Source organism: Eubalaena glacialis, chromosome 9 (assembly GCF_028564815.1).
Source record: "Eubalaena glacialis isolate mEubGla1 chromosome 9, mEubGla1.1.hap2.+ XY, whole genome shotgun sequence".
NCBI lineage: Eukaryota > Metazoa > Chordata > Mammalia > Artiodactyla > Balaenidae > Eubalaena > Eubalaena glacialis.
In genome coordinates, this window is record NC_083724.1 from 51,546,114 (window position 1) to 51,562,177 (window position 16,064).

At 36.5% G+C, this 16,064-nt stretch overlaps 1 protein-coding gene across 6 annotated transcripts in view; it reads right to left on the reverse strand.

Moving 5' to 3' along the window:
- PIP5K1B (phosphatidylinositol-4-phosphate 5-kinase type 1 beta) overlaps window positions 1–16,064 on the reverse strand; it is a 571,896-nt gene that overhangs the window by 154,911 nt on the left and 400,921 nt on the right. For all 6 annotated transcript variants that reach the window (XM_061200361.1, XM_061200362.1, XM_061200360.1 and 3 more), the window contains 4 exons: window positions 15,893–15,976; window positions 15,721–15,769; window positions 12,803–12,887; window positions 1,100–1,255 (listed from right to left, as the gene is read on the reverse strand). In XM_061200361.1, the coding sequence (XP_061056344.1) occupies window positions 1,100–1,255; window positions 12,803–12,887; window positions 15,721–15,769; window positions 15,893–15,976 (374 nt within the window). The remainder of the gene's footprint in view (window positions 1–1,099; window positions 1,256–12,802; window positions 12,888–15,720; window positions 15,770–15,892; window positions 15,977–16,064) is intronic.

Consider the following 16,064-nt stretch of genomic DNA (forward strand, 5'->3'; position numbering starts at 1 on the left):
CCCAGCACCAGAGAAAAAGAGAAGAGAGTGGTGCTGAAGAGAAACTCTGCCAAAGGTCAACACTTGGGCGGGATTTTGGTGGCCTCCCCAAATCCCCAATTTAAGCAACACTGTTTGAGGCTGTAGGAAGCTCAGCCTTAATCATTGCTTTGTCAGCTTCATGCATTATGGGTCCTTTGTGAAATAGAAATAGAGAACAGAGTTTCTCTCAGACGCTCAAGTATCACTGAGATTCAGACACGCCCTTTCTTACTGAGTGCAGATTTAACTTCTGTAGTTCCCTGATGCAGGCAGAAATTGAGCCAGAGGAAACGGGAGGCTTTCTTTCCAAAGGTCTGCCCAAATGGTGATCTGCCATCAGAGCCTTTGCAACAGATTTCTGATGGGCGGTTGATGAAATTAATCGAGGGTAACCTGCAAAGTTGATGCTCTTGGGAATGACTCTTTGTTTGGCCTTTTAGGTTGGTATTTGTCAGAAACCCCAGCCACTCCATTAAATCATTTTTGTCATTTAGAAAAAAAAAAAAAAAAAATATATATATATACACATTACCTGAAAAGACAGAAGATACGTATCTTTGTCTTTATCTCTATAACCATTTGAGAAATAAATCTAACAAAAGGTAGGAATATACGACATGCCAGGAGAAAATGATAAAACTTTTATTAAACTCATTAAAGAGGACCTAAATAAATTGGTAATTCACTGTTACATTGTGTATGTATGTATGTATATGTATATAATGTGTGTGTATGTTTGAAAAAAATATATATACAAGCCCAGACCAAGGTCTACTAGTAAAAACACCAAAACTTTCAGATGTGTTACCTTCAGGTAGTGGGATTATAGATCTTTGTTTCTGAATATTTTAGTCTGTTTTAATTTTTTTTACCATAAACCATATACAGTATTGTTTACGTGTTGTAAAAATTTTACATTAACTGTGTCATACTGTAAACATCATTTTAAAAATTAGTTAAGAGACTTTGTTTCCTAGAGAAAGTGCTTTCTCATTTTTCTACTGTGAGTTTACATTATTTATACAAGTAAAATCACATGAACTTTTTTCTTTTCTTTTTTTAAGTTCCATGTCTTTACCTTCTTCATCAAGGCTGCTAAAACTTTGCCCTTCGGTCAGCAAATCACGCTTCTCATCCTTCCATTCCTGGCTAATTGAGGACACAATCTCCTGTGAGGTTGCCTTCAGGGCGGCAATGGAGTTGCACCGTTTTTTAGAAGGTGAGGCCTTCAAAGCTAGAAAAAGGAAAAGGAGAGACAATTATAGTTATTGTAAAACCACATGAATATATTATTTATTAAACTAAAATTTTACTCATGATTTATTAAGATTTTAGTCATTATTTCAGTAGGATGCAAGATGCTTTGTTTTATATACATGAGGAAAGGGAGATGATACTATGTTTTGCCAATTTTATTTGTCCAAAATGATTTGACTTAAATCAGAATAGCTTAGAATAAATTTGGATTGAGATCTCTCTCCAGATGTTGAAATATAGTCTTATTTGAGGTGAAATTCAAATGCTGCTGCAGAATTATATTTCCTCCTCCAAGCAATGTTTTTCTAGGGCTGGGAAGAGGTTGAGTGGGTTGATAAGCGCAGATGGTAAAGTAAGGAGAATTCTCATGACCCCAGTTTTATTAACTTGGGACTGGGAATTTCTAAACATGCCAATGTTTAATCTTATACTCATGTTACCCAATTTAGCCAAGTTACTTCTGGTTGCTTTTTTCTTTCAGTGACTTTCCACTGAAATTTCCTGCCTTTGGGTCTTTTCTAGGTCATGGTTACTTCAGATGTATAATTCACTCCTGATTTTTGTCCAGACAGCATTCTATAACTTCTGAAGTGTGTTGGGAACCTGAACCAAGGCAAGTGTACTTCACCATCAATCACGCTCACTGAAGGCTGGGACTTGACTTCTGATATGTCAGTGGGAGCTGCTTCAGCTGCAGCCAGACCATCCCCATGTATATTTTCTCCATGCTGCAATCATTCTTCTTGCTTAACACTGTTAGAGAATTTTCTTGGAGGGCAGAGGGAGAGGGAGGTTGAGACCTCTTTATGCTTTCCCCTGAACTTGGTGTTAGCAGTGTCTCTCTTCCTTTGGAGGTTTGCATATAGGGATAACCTGACAGCAGATGCATCACAGTGACTGTGTTCAGCCTTGGGAATCTCAGAGCTTAGATTACACTGCTCATCAGGGGCATCCCATCAGCAGCTTGTAAGAACTTAATTGGAGAAGGACTTTGGGACACACAAATGAGGAAAGAATAGAGCGCAATCTCTCCACTTAAAGAGAAGGGAAGGTTTATATGTCCCGTGAGCAGTCTTATAACCATAATAACATAATCGTAATCAATAACATTTTAGAAGGCTTGAGAATTTGGAAGCCAGCATTCACATTCCTTATCTCAAACTATCCAGACGGTCATCTGAGGGAGGTAGGCCCTTTTATAGGTCCAGAAACTGAGGGCAGAAAAATTGTGACCTGCTCAAGGTCACAGAGCTAGAAACCATGAAATCCCAGGTGTCTTTGTTTGAAGTTGTCTAACTGGTGGTTCATTTCCTAGCTCTTCGGCATTCTATTTTCTGGTTAAAGTGAGGGGGGAATAAGATAAAACTAGAGTTTGTTTTTCTTTGAAGGGAGGAGACTTCGAATGCTTAAAAACTGATCAAATGGATTTTAGTGGCAAATAAGTGGACCAAATGTGTCATTTTTTAAACTCCTCATCCCATCAAAACAGTGGTCACACTTGCTTTACAGGTGTGAAGTAATTATCCATACGCTGGCTTTGGCTTTAATATTCTATCTGCTAGCTTTCATAAACTCTCAACTCTCACCTTTCAATCTAGTACAGTTGACTTGAACAACACAGGTTTGAACTGTGTGGGTCCATTCATATATGGATTTTTTTCAATACCAAATGCTATAGTCCCACATGATCTGGGGTTGGTTGAATCCTCGGATGCTGAGGAAGCACACATGTGGAGGGCCGACTCTAAGTTACATGTGAATTTTCCACTGTGTCGGGTTTTGGCACTCCTAATGTCCCTGTGATGTTCAAGGGTCAACTGTGTTTTAAAATTTCTAAGTCAGAGGATCTCAAATGTGGTTCAGGGACTGCTAGGAATCCCTGAAACTCGCCTCGAAGGTCTGTGATGTTAAAACTATTTTCTTAACAATATTAAGAAGTTATTTATCTTCCTCACTCCCATTCTTTCCTGAGTTTTCTAGATGCTACATGACCTGTGGTATCACCACAGACTGAATTCAGAAGCAGACATGAGGGTCTGGATGTCTTCTATTAAGCCAGAATTAGGGATTTGAAAAAATATAAAATAATGCCACTTTTCCCGTGCAATTATTTGTTTTGGAAAACATAATTATTTTTCATAATTACTTTGTTAGAAATTTTTTACTTTTTTGTTAATATTGATGTATGTTAACATGCAATTTTTTTATTGGTACCTTGTAAGAATGAATGAATATTTAAAATTTTCCTCAATTTAAAATTCTAATAGGTTAAATATAGACAGCTATAATCCACATAAATAAAAGCTCTTTGGGGTCCTCAGTCATTTTTAAGAGTGTAAAGTGGCGCTGAGACCAAAAGGTTTGAGAATCGCATAGTTCTTAGGTCAGTGCTAATTCTCTAAACTGAGAAACAACTAGGATCAGAAGAATGCTGGCAGCATCATGGAAGAGTGAATGAGGGGAAGATGCTCAGAGAACTGTCTGTACTTGTGTGGCTTATCATGGACCAAAGGCCAAGAGCCCCCCAAAGAAATAGCTCTTTGCTCATTATCAGCATCACATACAATGAGGAGCAGAGAAGACCCCAAAACAAACCCCTGCCAGGACCAGATGGCACCTAAAGAAAGCCTTTACTTTTGTCTTAAATGGTGAATCTTCCTTAAAGGAATTATCTGAGCCTCATTCAGTGGATAAGGACTTGAATCTTGCAGAAATTGAATACCTCAGGGACTTGCTTTTTTTTGTTTTGTTTTCATATTTGGGGAGATCATTTATTTTCCAAACAACAATTTCATGGATTACAAATGTGAACTCAAGTTGTGACTTTTTTTTTTTATACTAGAGATTGGGTTGTGGCAATTGGATTCAACAGGTTTCAAAAGGTTTGATGTCAATCATTGGCATCAGGGTGTGTTTTCAACTCTGTAAAAATCTAATCATGTGCACCTATACCTTTCCTAAGGTTTGATAACTCTATCACTTGGAGGAAATGGGCGTGGTCTTCAGAGAATATATAAAACATCAAGCAAAGAGCCAAGCTCATTCTTCTCCAGAGCCCAGAGCTGTTGTGTTTGGACTTGGCTGGGCTGTGGAGACTTTGGAAAGTTACCGCCACCAGGAGGTGAGCACCTAATCAGGGAATTGTTTTGACTGGAAAATCTCAAAGGATGGTTTGGGTTGCTGGTTACTTTCTTTTGTCCACAGAAACTCCTGGATTTGTCTTTGGCTAAATAATGGTGACAGGTATCGTGTGTCCATTTCCAGCTCTACGTCCTGCTACTCAACTGCTCCTACCCTTGACTGCTTTTCAGCTCACCTATCTGCCATCCCCTGAACCTCCATGTTCATTCCTACCCCTGGGCCTTTGTACATGCTGCTCCTTCTACTTGAGATGCCCTTCTTGCCTCTCTTCCTAATAAATGCTGGCTTATAGTTTTTAGACTTAATTTAAATATTCTTTTCTCTGTGAAGCTCTCTTTGGGAAGATTGGTTTTATTTCCCTTTGTGTACCTACAGTAGCCTATGCAAAAACTCTATTAACAGTTGCTTTATTACATTATAAATCTTTTACATGTTCCAATCCCTGACCCAAAATGGACCATGAAATTACCGAGGGAATTTAATTTTTTTTAAAAAAAGCTTTCTATATTATTAATGCTTAGCATAGTGTTAGGTACGTAACAGGTGCTCAAATGTTGGTTGAATGAATTAACTATTGTTCTGAAATTTTAGGACAGTTGATTTTTAACTAATTGATGTATCAGTACTATTCTATTCTTTTCAGGAAACTAAGTTTTAGTACTCTAGACACATTATCTGGGCAGAGAATTTCAGTGAGGTTCCAACATTACGGTGACTAATATTTGCAAAAAGAATTATAGGATTTTGCAAACATTATTACATTGACAGCATGACTTAATTCTGGGGTGGGATAACAGATTTAAGAAGGCTAAAAAATTGATTTAAAAAAATAAACTTGAAGACCAAGTACTGTTTTCTTGGGGGTAGGAGAGGGGAGGGGAAGTTTTCACCTACAAAGAAAGTATGCCTGTCGCTGAATGGTTGAGTAGAACAGAGCCCCTTGCCAACCTGTGCTGGGAAAGTCTGAACAAGGAATGATCTTTGTTTTATTGAGCCCCTGAGAATCGAGTTAATTTATTGCTGCAGTAAAACTTAGCTAACATGAGTAATAAACTATTTTTTAAAATAAAATCACAACAGAAGGGGTGTGTGAATGTGTGTGTATGTGCTTAGTGAAACATTTGGAAATTTATATTCACAAGTTTAAATTGTGACTTTCTCTGGGTAATGCATTTTCATTATTGTAATTCAATCTGTATTTTTTCCCCTGAACTTTCTACAATAAACATGTATTACTTTCACAATCAGAAAAAAAAAAAAAAAAAAAGGAAAGTATGACTGTAGGAATTAAGGGCTTTAACTTAATCATAGTTGATAAAGGATCTGGAAGTTGTATTTTAAAGTGTTAACTTTACTAATTAAATGGCTACCCTTTGGAAAGCTGGTAGTAGATGAAAAGTCCATTCATTCATTCAATTGTTCATCAAATAATGATCGAGGGCCTACAATGTGCCAGGAAATGTGCTAGCTTCTGGGAATATATATTAGAACCAAACACAGCCCCTACTTTTCAGGAACTCAAAGTCAAGTGGGGGAGCTAGAACAACAGCTTACTATGGCAGAGTATGGTAACTGCTATGAAGGAAGCATCATCTGAGCTGAGATGTGAAGGAAGACCAGGGGAAGGATGGAGATCGTTACAGGCAAAGGGACAAGAACATGTACGGATGTGGAGGCAGCCTGGAATGTTAGGGGTAACTGCAGGGTGCTCAGAGCTGCTGGAGGCTTGAGGGTAGGGTAGAGCATGGAATGGGTGTGAGAGAAGTCACGGCGAGGGAAAGAGAGGCCACATCACACAGGGACTCAGAAGCGAAGTCAGGATTTTGCGTACTAGGAAATACACTGGAGTTTTTATTAAGAAAAAATGTTTTTTTAAGCATGGAAGGGTTTTAAATAGGAAATTAGCAAGAGGAGATTTAAACTGATGCCTCTGGCTGGGGTTGGGGGAGGTTGGATTGGAAGGGGATATGACTGGAGGTAAGAGAGGAACATGAGGGCCACAACTTTATGTAAAAAAAAAAAAAAAAAAAAGCCCAAACCAAAACCATAAAAATCACAATGGCTGAATTAGGAGAGGCACTGTGAAAGAAGGGGACGAACTCTTGATATTTCCAGGTGAGACTAGGTATTGGTGAGTGACTGCATGTGGGTGGTTAAGCTTTGACAAAGCTTGATGCCTGCATGTCTGGTTTGGGTGACTGAGTAAATTGTGGTGACCTTCAGGGAGGCACGGACTCAGGATGTGAGGCAGGTTCTTGACCAACCTGGGGGAATCCAGAAATTAGTCCTAATATTTGTGGACAACTGATTTTCAACAAGGAACCAAGATAATTCAATGGGGGAAAGAAGAGACCATTCAAGAAATGGTGCTGGGACAACTGGATATCCACATGCAAAAGAATGAATTTGGACCCTACCTCATACCATATACTATAAATTAAATCAATATTTGTAAATCATACACCTGATAACAGAAACATGTGCTGAGAATATATAAAGAACTCTTACAACTCAACAATAAAAAGACAACCTAATTAAAAATGGGCAAAGTATTTGAATAGACAGTTCTCCAAGGAAGATATAAATGGTCAATAAGCACATAAAAAGATGTTCAACATCATTAGTCACTAGAAAAACACAAATCAAAACCACATTGAGATACTACTTTATACTCACTAGATGTCTAAAATGAAAAAGACACACAGTAACATACATTGGTGAGGATGCGGAGAAATTGGATCCCTCTTACATTGCTGGTGGGATTGCAAAATTGGGTAGCTGCTTTGGAAAAGAGTCTGGCAGTTCCTCAAAATGTTAAATAGAGTTACCATCTGACCTAGTGTTTCCACACCTGGGTATGTACCCAAGAGAAATGAAAACATATGTCCACAGAAACCTTGTGCATGAATTTCCATAGCAGCATTACTCACAATAGCCAGAAATGTAAACAACCCAAATAACCATCAACTAGTGAGAGGATAAACAAAATGTGTTAAATCCATACAATGGAATATTATTCAGCAATAAAAAGAATAAAGTACTACAAGATGGCTAAACCTTGAAAACATCATGTTAGGCGAAAAAAGCCAAACACAGAAGGCCACATACTGTATAATTCCATTTATATGACATATTCAGAATAGACAAATCCATAGAGACAGAAAATAAATGAGTAGTTGCCAGGGGCTGGGAAGAGGAAGGAATGAAGAGTAACTGCTAATGGATATGGGGTTTCTTTTCAGGGTAATAAATATGTTCTAAAATTAGATAGTGGTAATGTTTGCACAACTTTGTGAATATACTAAGAATCACCAAATTGCACATTTTAGAAGGGTGAATTTCCTGGTATGTGAATTATACCTAATAAAGATGCTATAAAAAGTAGACTAAGAAATCAAAATGGGAAAAAAACAGATTTGACTACTTGAGAAGTAAAAGACTTGTTACATTAAAAACATGATGAACTATACAAACTGGAAAGGTTCACAACTCACACCATATTTCATGGAGTTGAGGATGCCACTGATGCACCATTTATTTATACACTACTAAGAAAGCAAAAACTCCCAACATGGGGAATCTCATGGAGGAGTCTCACTAAACCTGGGATCCCAAGGGTTACATCCTCCATAAACCTACCAGGGGCCACAAGGAAACTCATGATTTTCAACCACGGCAAAGGGTAAAGAGAGGCAGAAAATCTTCCTTCAAAATTTGAACCAAGTTGGTATTCACACAGGATTGCAAGCTGAATAAATACTATGTTATGGTCCACCTTAGGCAAAAAAGACCTTAAACAGAAAATTTAATTGGTAGTGGTCTCAATTTGAGACCAATTTTAAGATACCACTGAGATAGTCAAATGTGAAACAAAAGTTTTTCTTAGAATGAAATAAGGTTAAAAAAAGAGGTTGATATCTTTAACATGTAGAGTTCATATAAATCATTTGGAAAAATAATAAATACTAATGTAAACGAGCAAATATTACAAAGCTCAATTCTCAAAGGAACTACAAATGGCCAATAAACATGAATAATGGTTGAACTTCACCAGTACTTAAGAAACACAAAATAAAACAACCAGATAACATCTTTTACTTATCCAAGTAGCATAATTTAAAAAGAATAATTCTGGCTAAAGGCTAGAAGAATACAGACTCTTGTGGAAGTCTACAGTGGCATAATCATTCTGTGCAGTTATCTGCATTTTAAACCCTTAGTACTTCTTGTTGGAATCTATCCTAAAGAAATAATCATAAGCTTGGACACCATATTTATCTAAAATCATGTTCATAAAAATACTCGTTAGAAAAAGGAGAAATAATGTAAATGTCCAAATGACAGAATCTTAAATAGATTATGGCATACCCATATAATTTCAATGTTGTATTGTAATTTTAAATGGTTTCTTTGTACAATATACAGTGATATGGGAAACTATTCATATTATAATATGTGAAAAATAGAGGACATATACATAAAATTGTACACCACTATGCTACCATTTTTATATAAATGCACAAAGCACAGAAATAAAGATGGTAGGAAGTATGTGAAAATATTAGTAGTGGAGGATCTGAATAGACATTTTTCCAGTGATGACATAGAGGTGCCAACAGAAATGGCTGTTATCAGAAAGATGACAAATAATAACTGTTGGTGAAGGTGTTGAGAAAAGGGAACACTTAGGCACTGTTGGTGGGAAGGTAAATTGATCAGCCACTATGGAAAACGGTATGGAGGTTCCTCAAAAAGCTAAAAATAGAACTACCAGATGATCCAGCAATTCCACTGCTGGATACTTATCCAAAGGAAACAAAACATTAATTAGAAAAGATACATGCACCCCTATGTTCACTGTAGCATTATTTACAACAGCCAAGATATGTGAGCAACCTATGTGCTCACTTATCAATAGATGAATAGATAAAGAAGATCACACACACATACACACACACACACACACACACACACACACACACACTGGAATATTACTCAGCCATAAAAAAGAATGAAATCTTGCCATTTGTGACCTCATGGATGGACCTAGAGGGTATTACGCTAAATGAAATAAGTCAGACAAAGAAAGATAAATACTGCATGATTTCACTTATATGTGAAATCTAAAAATCAAAACAAATGAACAAACTTAAGAAAACAGAAACAGAATTATAGATACAGAGAACAAATAGGTAGTTGCTGGGCAGGTGGTGGTGGGAGAAATAGGTGAGGGAGATTAAGAGGTACAAACTTCCAGTTGCAAAATAAATGAGTCATGAGTATGAAATGTACAGTGTGGGGAGTAGCCAATAATTATGTGATATCTTTGTATGGTGACACATCATAAGTAGACTTATCGTGGTGAACAGTTTGAAATGTATAAAAATATCAAATCACTCTGTTGCATAACAGGAACTAACACAGTGTTGTAGATCAATTATACTTCAAAACTAAACACACTCATAGAAAAAGAGATCAGATTTGCGGCTACCAGAGGCTGGGGGTGGGAGGTGGAGGGGGAATTGGACGAAGGTGGTCAAAAGGTACAAACTTCCAGTTACAAGATAAATAAGCACTAGGGATGTGATGTACAACATGGTGAATATAACGAACACTTCTGCATGTTATAAAGGAAAGTTGTTGGGAGAGTAAATCCTAAGAGTTCTCATCACAAGGAAAAACTTTTTTCTATTTCTTTAATTTTGTATCTGTGTTAGATGATGGCTGTCATTAAACTTATTGTGGTCATCATTTCATGATGTATGTAAGTCAAACCATTATGCTGCACACCTTAAACTTATACAGTGCTGTATGGCAATTATATCTCAATAAAACTGGAAGAAAAAATATTTATAGTGGATATTTCTGGGTTGTGAGATATCAAATAATTTTTATGGTTTTCTTCGTATTTTCCAATATTTTTACATTGAAACGGTTTTACTCTCACAAAAATTAACTCAACATGGATTAAAGACTTAAACATAAGACCTGAAACTGTAAAACTCCTAAAAGAAAACATAGGGAAAAGTTCCTCAGCAATGATCTTAGCAATGACTTTTTGGATATTACACCAAAAGCACAAGCAACAAAAGCAAAATAAACAAGTGGGACTACATCAAACTAAAAAACATCTGCATAGCAAAAGAAACAATCAATAAAATAAAGAGGCAGCCTACAGAATGGGAGAAAATATTTGCAAACCATATATCAGATAAGGGGTTAATATTCACAATATATAAAGAACTCATACAACTCAATAGTAACAAAACCAAATAATCTGATTAAAAATTGGGCAAAGGACCTGAATAGACATTTTTCAAAGAAGACATACAGATGGCCAACAGATACATGAAAAGATGCTTAATATAACTAATCATTAGGGAAATGCAAATCAAAACCACAATGAGATATCACCTCATACCTGTCAGAATGGCTATCAAAAAGACAAAAAATAACAAGTGTTGGTGAGGATGTGAAGAAAAGGTAGTCCTAATACACTCTTGGTGGAAATGTAAATTAGTGCAGCCACTATGGAAAACAGTATGGAGTTTCCTCAAAAAATTAAAAATAGAACTACCATATGATCTAGCAATCCCACTTCTGGGTATGTATCTGAAGGAAATGAAGTCACTATCTTGAAGAGGTATCTGCATTTCCATGTTCACTGAGGCATTATTCACAACAGCCAAGACATGGAAACAACCTAAGTGTCCACTGACAGATGAATGGATAGAAAAAAATAAGGAAATCCCGCCACTGGTGACAATATAGATGGACCGTGACAGCATTATGCTAAGTGAAATAAACCAGAAAGAGAAAGACAAATACTGTATGATCTCACCTACATGTGCTAAAAAAGTTGAACTCATAGACACAGAGAGTAGAAGAATTGTTACTTGGGGCTGACGGGTGGGTGAAATGGGGAGACATTGGTCGAAGGGTACCAACTTCCAGTTATAAGATGAATAAGTTCTTGAAATCTAATATATAGCATGGAGACTATAGTTAATAATTCTGTCTTACACACTGGAAAGTTGCTAAGAGGGTAGATCTTAAATGTTCTCACCACACAAACACATACACACACACACAATTTGTAATTATGTGAGATGATGAATGTGTTCAGTAACCGAATTGTGATAATCATTTTGCAATATATATGTGCATCAAATCATCACATTGTACACCTTAAACTTACATAATGTTATATGTCAATTATATCTCAATAAAGCTGGGGAAAAAAGCCTTAAAAAAGAAAGTGTTTTACTTTCATTAACAAAAAACTCCAACAAATATTATAAGAAAAAAAATCTGTCTTATATAAATACAAAATATGAACATTCTACTCTTTCAGTTTTTTGTGTGTGGCTAAATTGTTATGAAATTGGACCACAAAATACCTAAATGATAAAATAACATAAGTAACAACAGGGTTATTTTTTCCTTTTCACTTAGTTAAAAAATTTTCTACATAAATAATACACATCCATTGTGGAAAATTTAATAAATACTGATGTAAAGAAAAAGAAAATACCACACAATCTCATGGTTCGGAATAACCATTGTTAACTTTGGGTTTAGTCTGCTCTTCTTTTTTTATGTCCTTATGGTTTAAAGTTCGGTACTGATTTGAGATCTTTCTTCTTTTTTTAATGTAGGCATTTACAGCTATACATTTCCCTCTGAGCACTGACTTTGCAGCATCCTCTAAGTTTTTGGAATGTGTATTTTCATTTCCATTCATCTCTAAGTTTTTCCTAATTTCACTGTGTTTTCTTCTTTGTCCCATTGGTAGTTTGAGAGTGTGTTGTTTAATTTTCACATATTTGTGAATTTTCCAGTTTTCACTCTTTGATTCATTCCACTGTGATCAGAAAAGACACTTTGCACGATTTCAATCTTTTAAAATCTATTGAAATGTGTTTTGAGGACTAACATATGGTCTATTCTGGAGAACACTCCATGAGAATAACTACTGTTAACATTTTTATATATCCCATTAGAATTTTGTTGTGCATTTAGGTATGCGGACCAGTAACTATATATATGTGAATGAAGCTAGCTATAAGGACTAAATGTACCTTTAATACATCATTTTTTATTTGTTGCATATTATTCCATTATTTAATTGTATCATAACATATTTAACCAATATATTATAGGGTTGGATATTAAGGCAGTTTATAATTTTTTCCAGCACAAAATTAGACTTTAATGATTACAGCATCAATAAATACCTGGCTAGGATACTTAACCATAATTACTAAGTGATTACCGCTTTTGGGAGATAAATAGTTCCAACTCTTCCAATAAAAATCTTACAAAGTGAAGTCAGCCAGTAAGTGCTAAAGGTAAAAAAAAAAGAAATTCATAAAAATCTTACCTTGAATTTTCTTGAAAACTCTGGAATTCATAAACTTTAGAAATCTGTCTGCATAAAAGCTTGGTCTATGAACCGAAACAGTGTCCTGAAAAGACAAATCAGGTACGAGAGGTTTACCTCTCAGACAATGTGTTTCAAGCTAGAGGACAGATCTAGGCAGTTGGCTCTCTGTTAGCCAACGTCCTTAACCAGAAGGTGTGGATGTCGGGAGCCACAAAAGAGTGATGCCCACGTGCTGTGTGCCCAGGAGCTGGGTTGGGGCAGGAAGGACAAGGCTCCATCTGAGCAAAGGTTCCAGATACTCATGGTGAAACAGAGCATTAAGAGGGGCAGGGGTGAGATAGCAAAGACTCTGCTTCATAAACCCAAACAGCTGATCCTTGTTCCACTGTGTGCCATGAGGGGCTTTTAAATTCCATTTTTTAACATACAGGCAGCCAGTGTCTCAAGTGTCATCTGGAATAAAGACATATCACTTTCAGTCAGGAACAAAAACTGGGGACATAAAGAAGCAAAACAACCCTAATGTAAGAGTGAGATAGAGGGCAAAAAAAAAAAGTTTGCTGGTTTCACTTCCCAATAATAAGGTATGTAGACACAGGGAAGACTCCTAGGAGACAGGGCTGACTGATGACCCCTGTTATGTTCAATTATCTACTAATTAGATAGAGCTGAATTGAATTAAATTGTTAATTCTCTCATGCTTGGTAGGAGTCTTTAGGACTGAGGGGGCATTTTATTACAAGTCCAGGAAAGAAGATGGATGAAGGATCTAATTCTATATGTTTACTCAGTAGTTATTTATTTACTATCCAAGATACACATTCCTAAAAATAGGAAATTTGCTTACTGAGTGCTCCATTTTGATTTCAGGTTCATGGCGTCCAACCGGGAAACTTCTAAAAATTTACGTTTAGATACTATAAAGTATCTGCGATGGATTTGGAAGAAAAAACACACACTGGACCAGAATCCAGAGACCCGGTTCTGGTGTTAGCTCTAATTTTAAAAAGCTGTGTGGTTCTGGGTAAAGACACTATCTCAGTGCCTCAGTCTTTTCATCTGTGAAATTGGGTGTTACATGAGGCTTAAGGTAATTCTGTAATGATTGAGTTACGAAGGACACAGTATGGAGAAACCCTCTTTGCCAAGTTAAAATGGTCCCCTAGACTATCAGTGATGCTGCAGATGTGGTGGAAAATTTCCCACTGGTTTGACATGCACTCTCCCCACTATTCGGTCAGCTCCTGTTGGAAGTGGACACAAATTCACAAGTACCGTCATTTAAAAATATGTAGGACGCAAGATGATTAAGATTTTTGCTTTCCAAGAGAAGTTAGATTGTGGTTCTCCTTGGTATGAAGAAGCAGTGTTTAAAGAAGAGGCACTTTTGTAAAAAGACAAAAATAAGTCTTAATTATTGCTTATAATTACACAAATATATAATCAGCACAGAGATGCTGATTATATATTTGTGTAATTAAAAAAAGACACCAAAAAAAGAAGATATATGTTATTTAGACAAAAGTAGGGGTTCCTTAGAAGCAGCTGACCAATAGAGGACTAAGCCATTCAGAGCACAAATCTCATTTGGTAACAGGGAATTGAAATTGTGTCAATAAACAGAAGGAGAATGAAACAGAGGGTGTTTACTCTCTTTCCCTTCCATGTTCGAGGCATTAATGTAGTTGCTACTTTTCTCAGCTAGAAGGAAAAAAAATTAACCTACCATCTTGGCCTTTTCATAAAAAGAATCTTTGATTTGAATAATAAGCCTAAGTTTGATTCTCAGAAACAAACTTGTGAACCTGTTGTTTAAAAGTGCATTCTGACGAAGGTCATTCCTTAGCCTGTGGACAAAATGCAGATCTTTCATGCTGAAAGGTTATTACCAGTCTTCCACAGAACTGAGAAAGTGGGTGTTCTTTTCCAAAAAAGGAGAAGAATAGCATCTATAGTTTATCTTTGTTTCAAAGGAAAGCATCTGCTAACATCTTAAAAAAATGTGTGAGCAAATCTTTGACCAATATATTCTCTGGAAGTGTCACTTTGAGTTATTAACTGAGGGAGGCTGAGGCCATAAATGTTCTGTCAACAGCAGGAAGTTCAAATTTAACAACTAGATAGGAAGTCTCGTGTGTGTGCGTGCATGCGCGCATGTGCGTGTATATATAGAGAGAGAGACAGAGGCTGCTCTTTGATAACCGATGGTTTTCTTCAGTCATGCCAATTCTGGGTCCAAAAGACATCCTCATGTCAGTCAGCCTTTGTCATGTATAAATCCAACACAACCGAAAAAGTTTTCCCTTCCTATGTCCTTATTATGTTAGGCATCATGTTGAACACTAAGGGGCATTATTTAATTTAACCCTCACATCAGCCTACGAGGCAGGTACGAGGTACTATTACTAGGCTTCTGCTACAAATGGGAAACCAGGCTAAGAGATGACAAGCAAGCAATGTGTCTGGGACACATGGCTAGTAAAGTGGTTTGAACGCAGAGTTCAAGCCCAGGGCTGTTTACCATCAAAGTAGGGTTCAAATCCCTCTGAAGCTTGGTCTTGGGACAACTTGAGTTCAAGTGCCCTACTGGTCTTCCCAGTGTCTATGAAAAGTCTCCTCCTTTTTCTCATCATCTCATAATTGGGCCCTGCAGATTGCACATAAAAACGAGACCTCATTTTGTTTTCCCGGCCTCTACCTAGTCACTGGCTGGATGGCCTCTATTTGAAGAGCTATTCACATTTATGTTGTCTTTGTTCTTAGATTTGAACCAATCTGCTAGCCTGAGACTCTGAGTTTATAAAGATCTTTGTTTCCTTTCCTCTTCAAGTGACACGGCTTCCTAGACATACTTTGAAGTCTCTGAGAAATCAGAAAAATATACAGTTTAATAAGGAGCATGATAAATCACTTACCCCATCATAAACAAGAGCTTTCCAGGAATGTTCCAACTTTTTCATTAACCTAAACATAAACGGACAGAAAAATAAAAATAAGAATGTAAAATCACTCCCATTTGGTGAATTTTCAGAACCTTTCGTTGATTTATTTTGAAATAATAAAAGACTACTTCCCCAAATTTCTTACCTATATGATTGCAGAATATCAATAATGCCCATAAATAAAAGTAGCTTTTCTCCCTTATGGCTTTTAGCTGGAATGCCTCCCATTCTGTGAACAGAGCAAAAGAGAAACATTTTATATGAATAGGAAGTTAAAAATCATTTCTAATAAATAGACTGTAAATGAAAATGGGCAG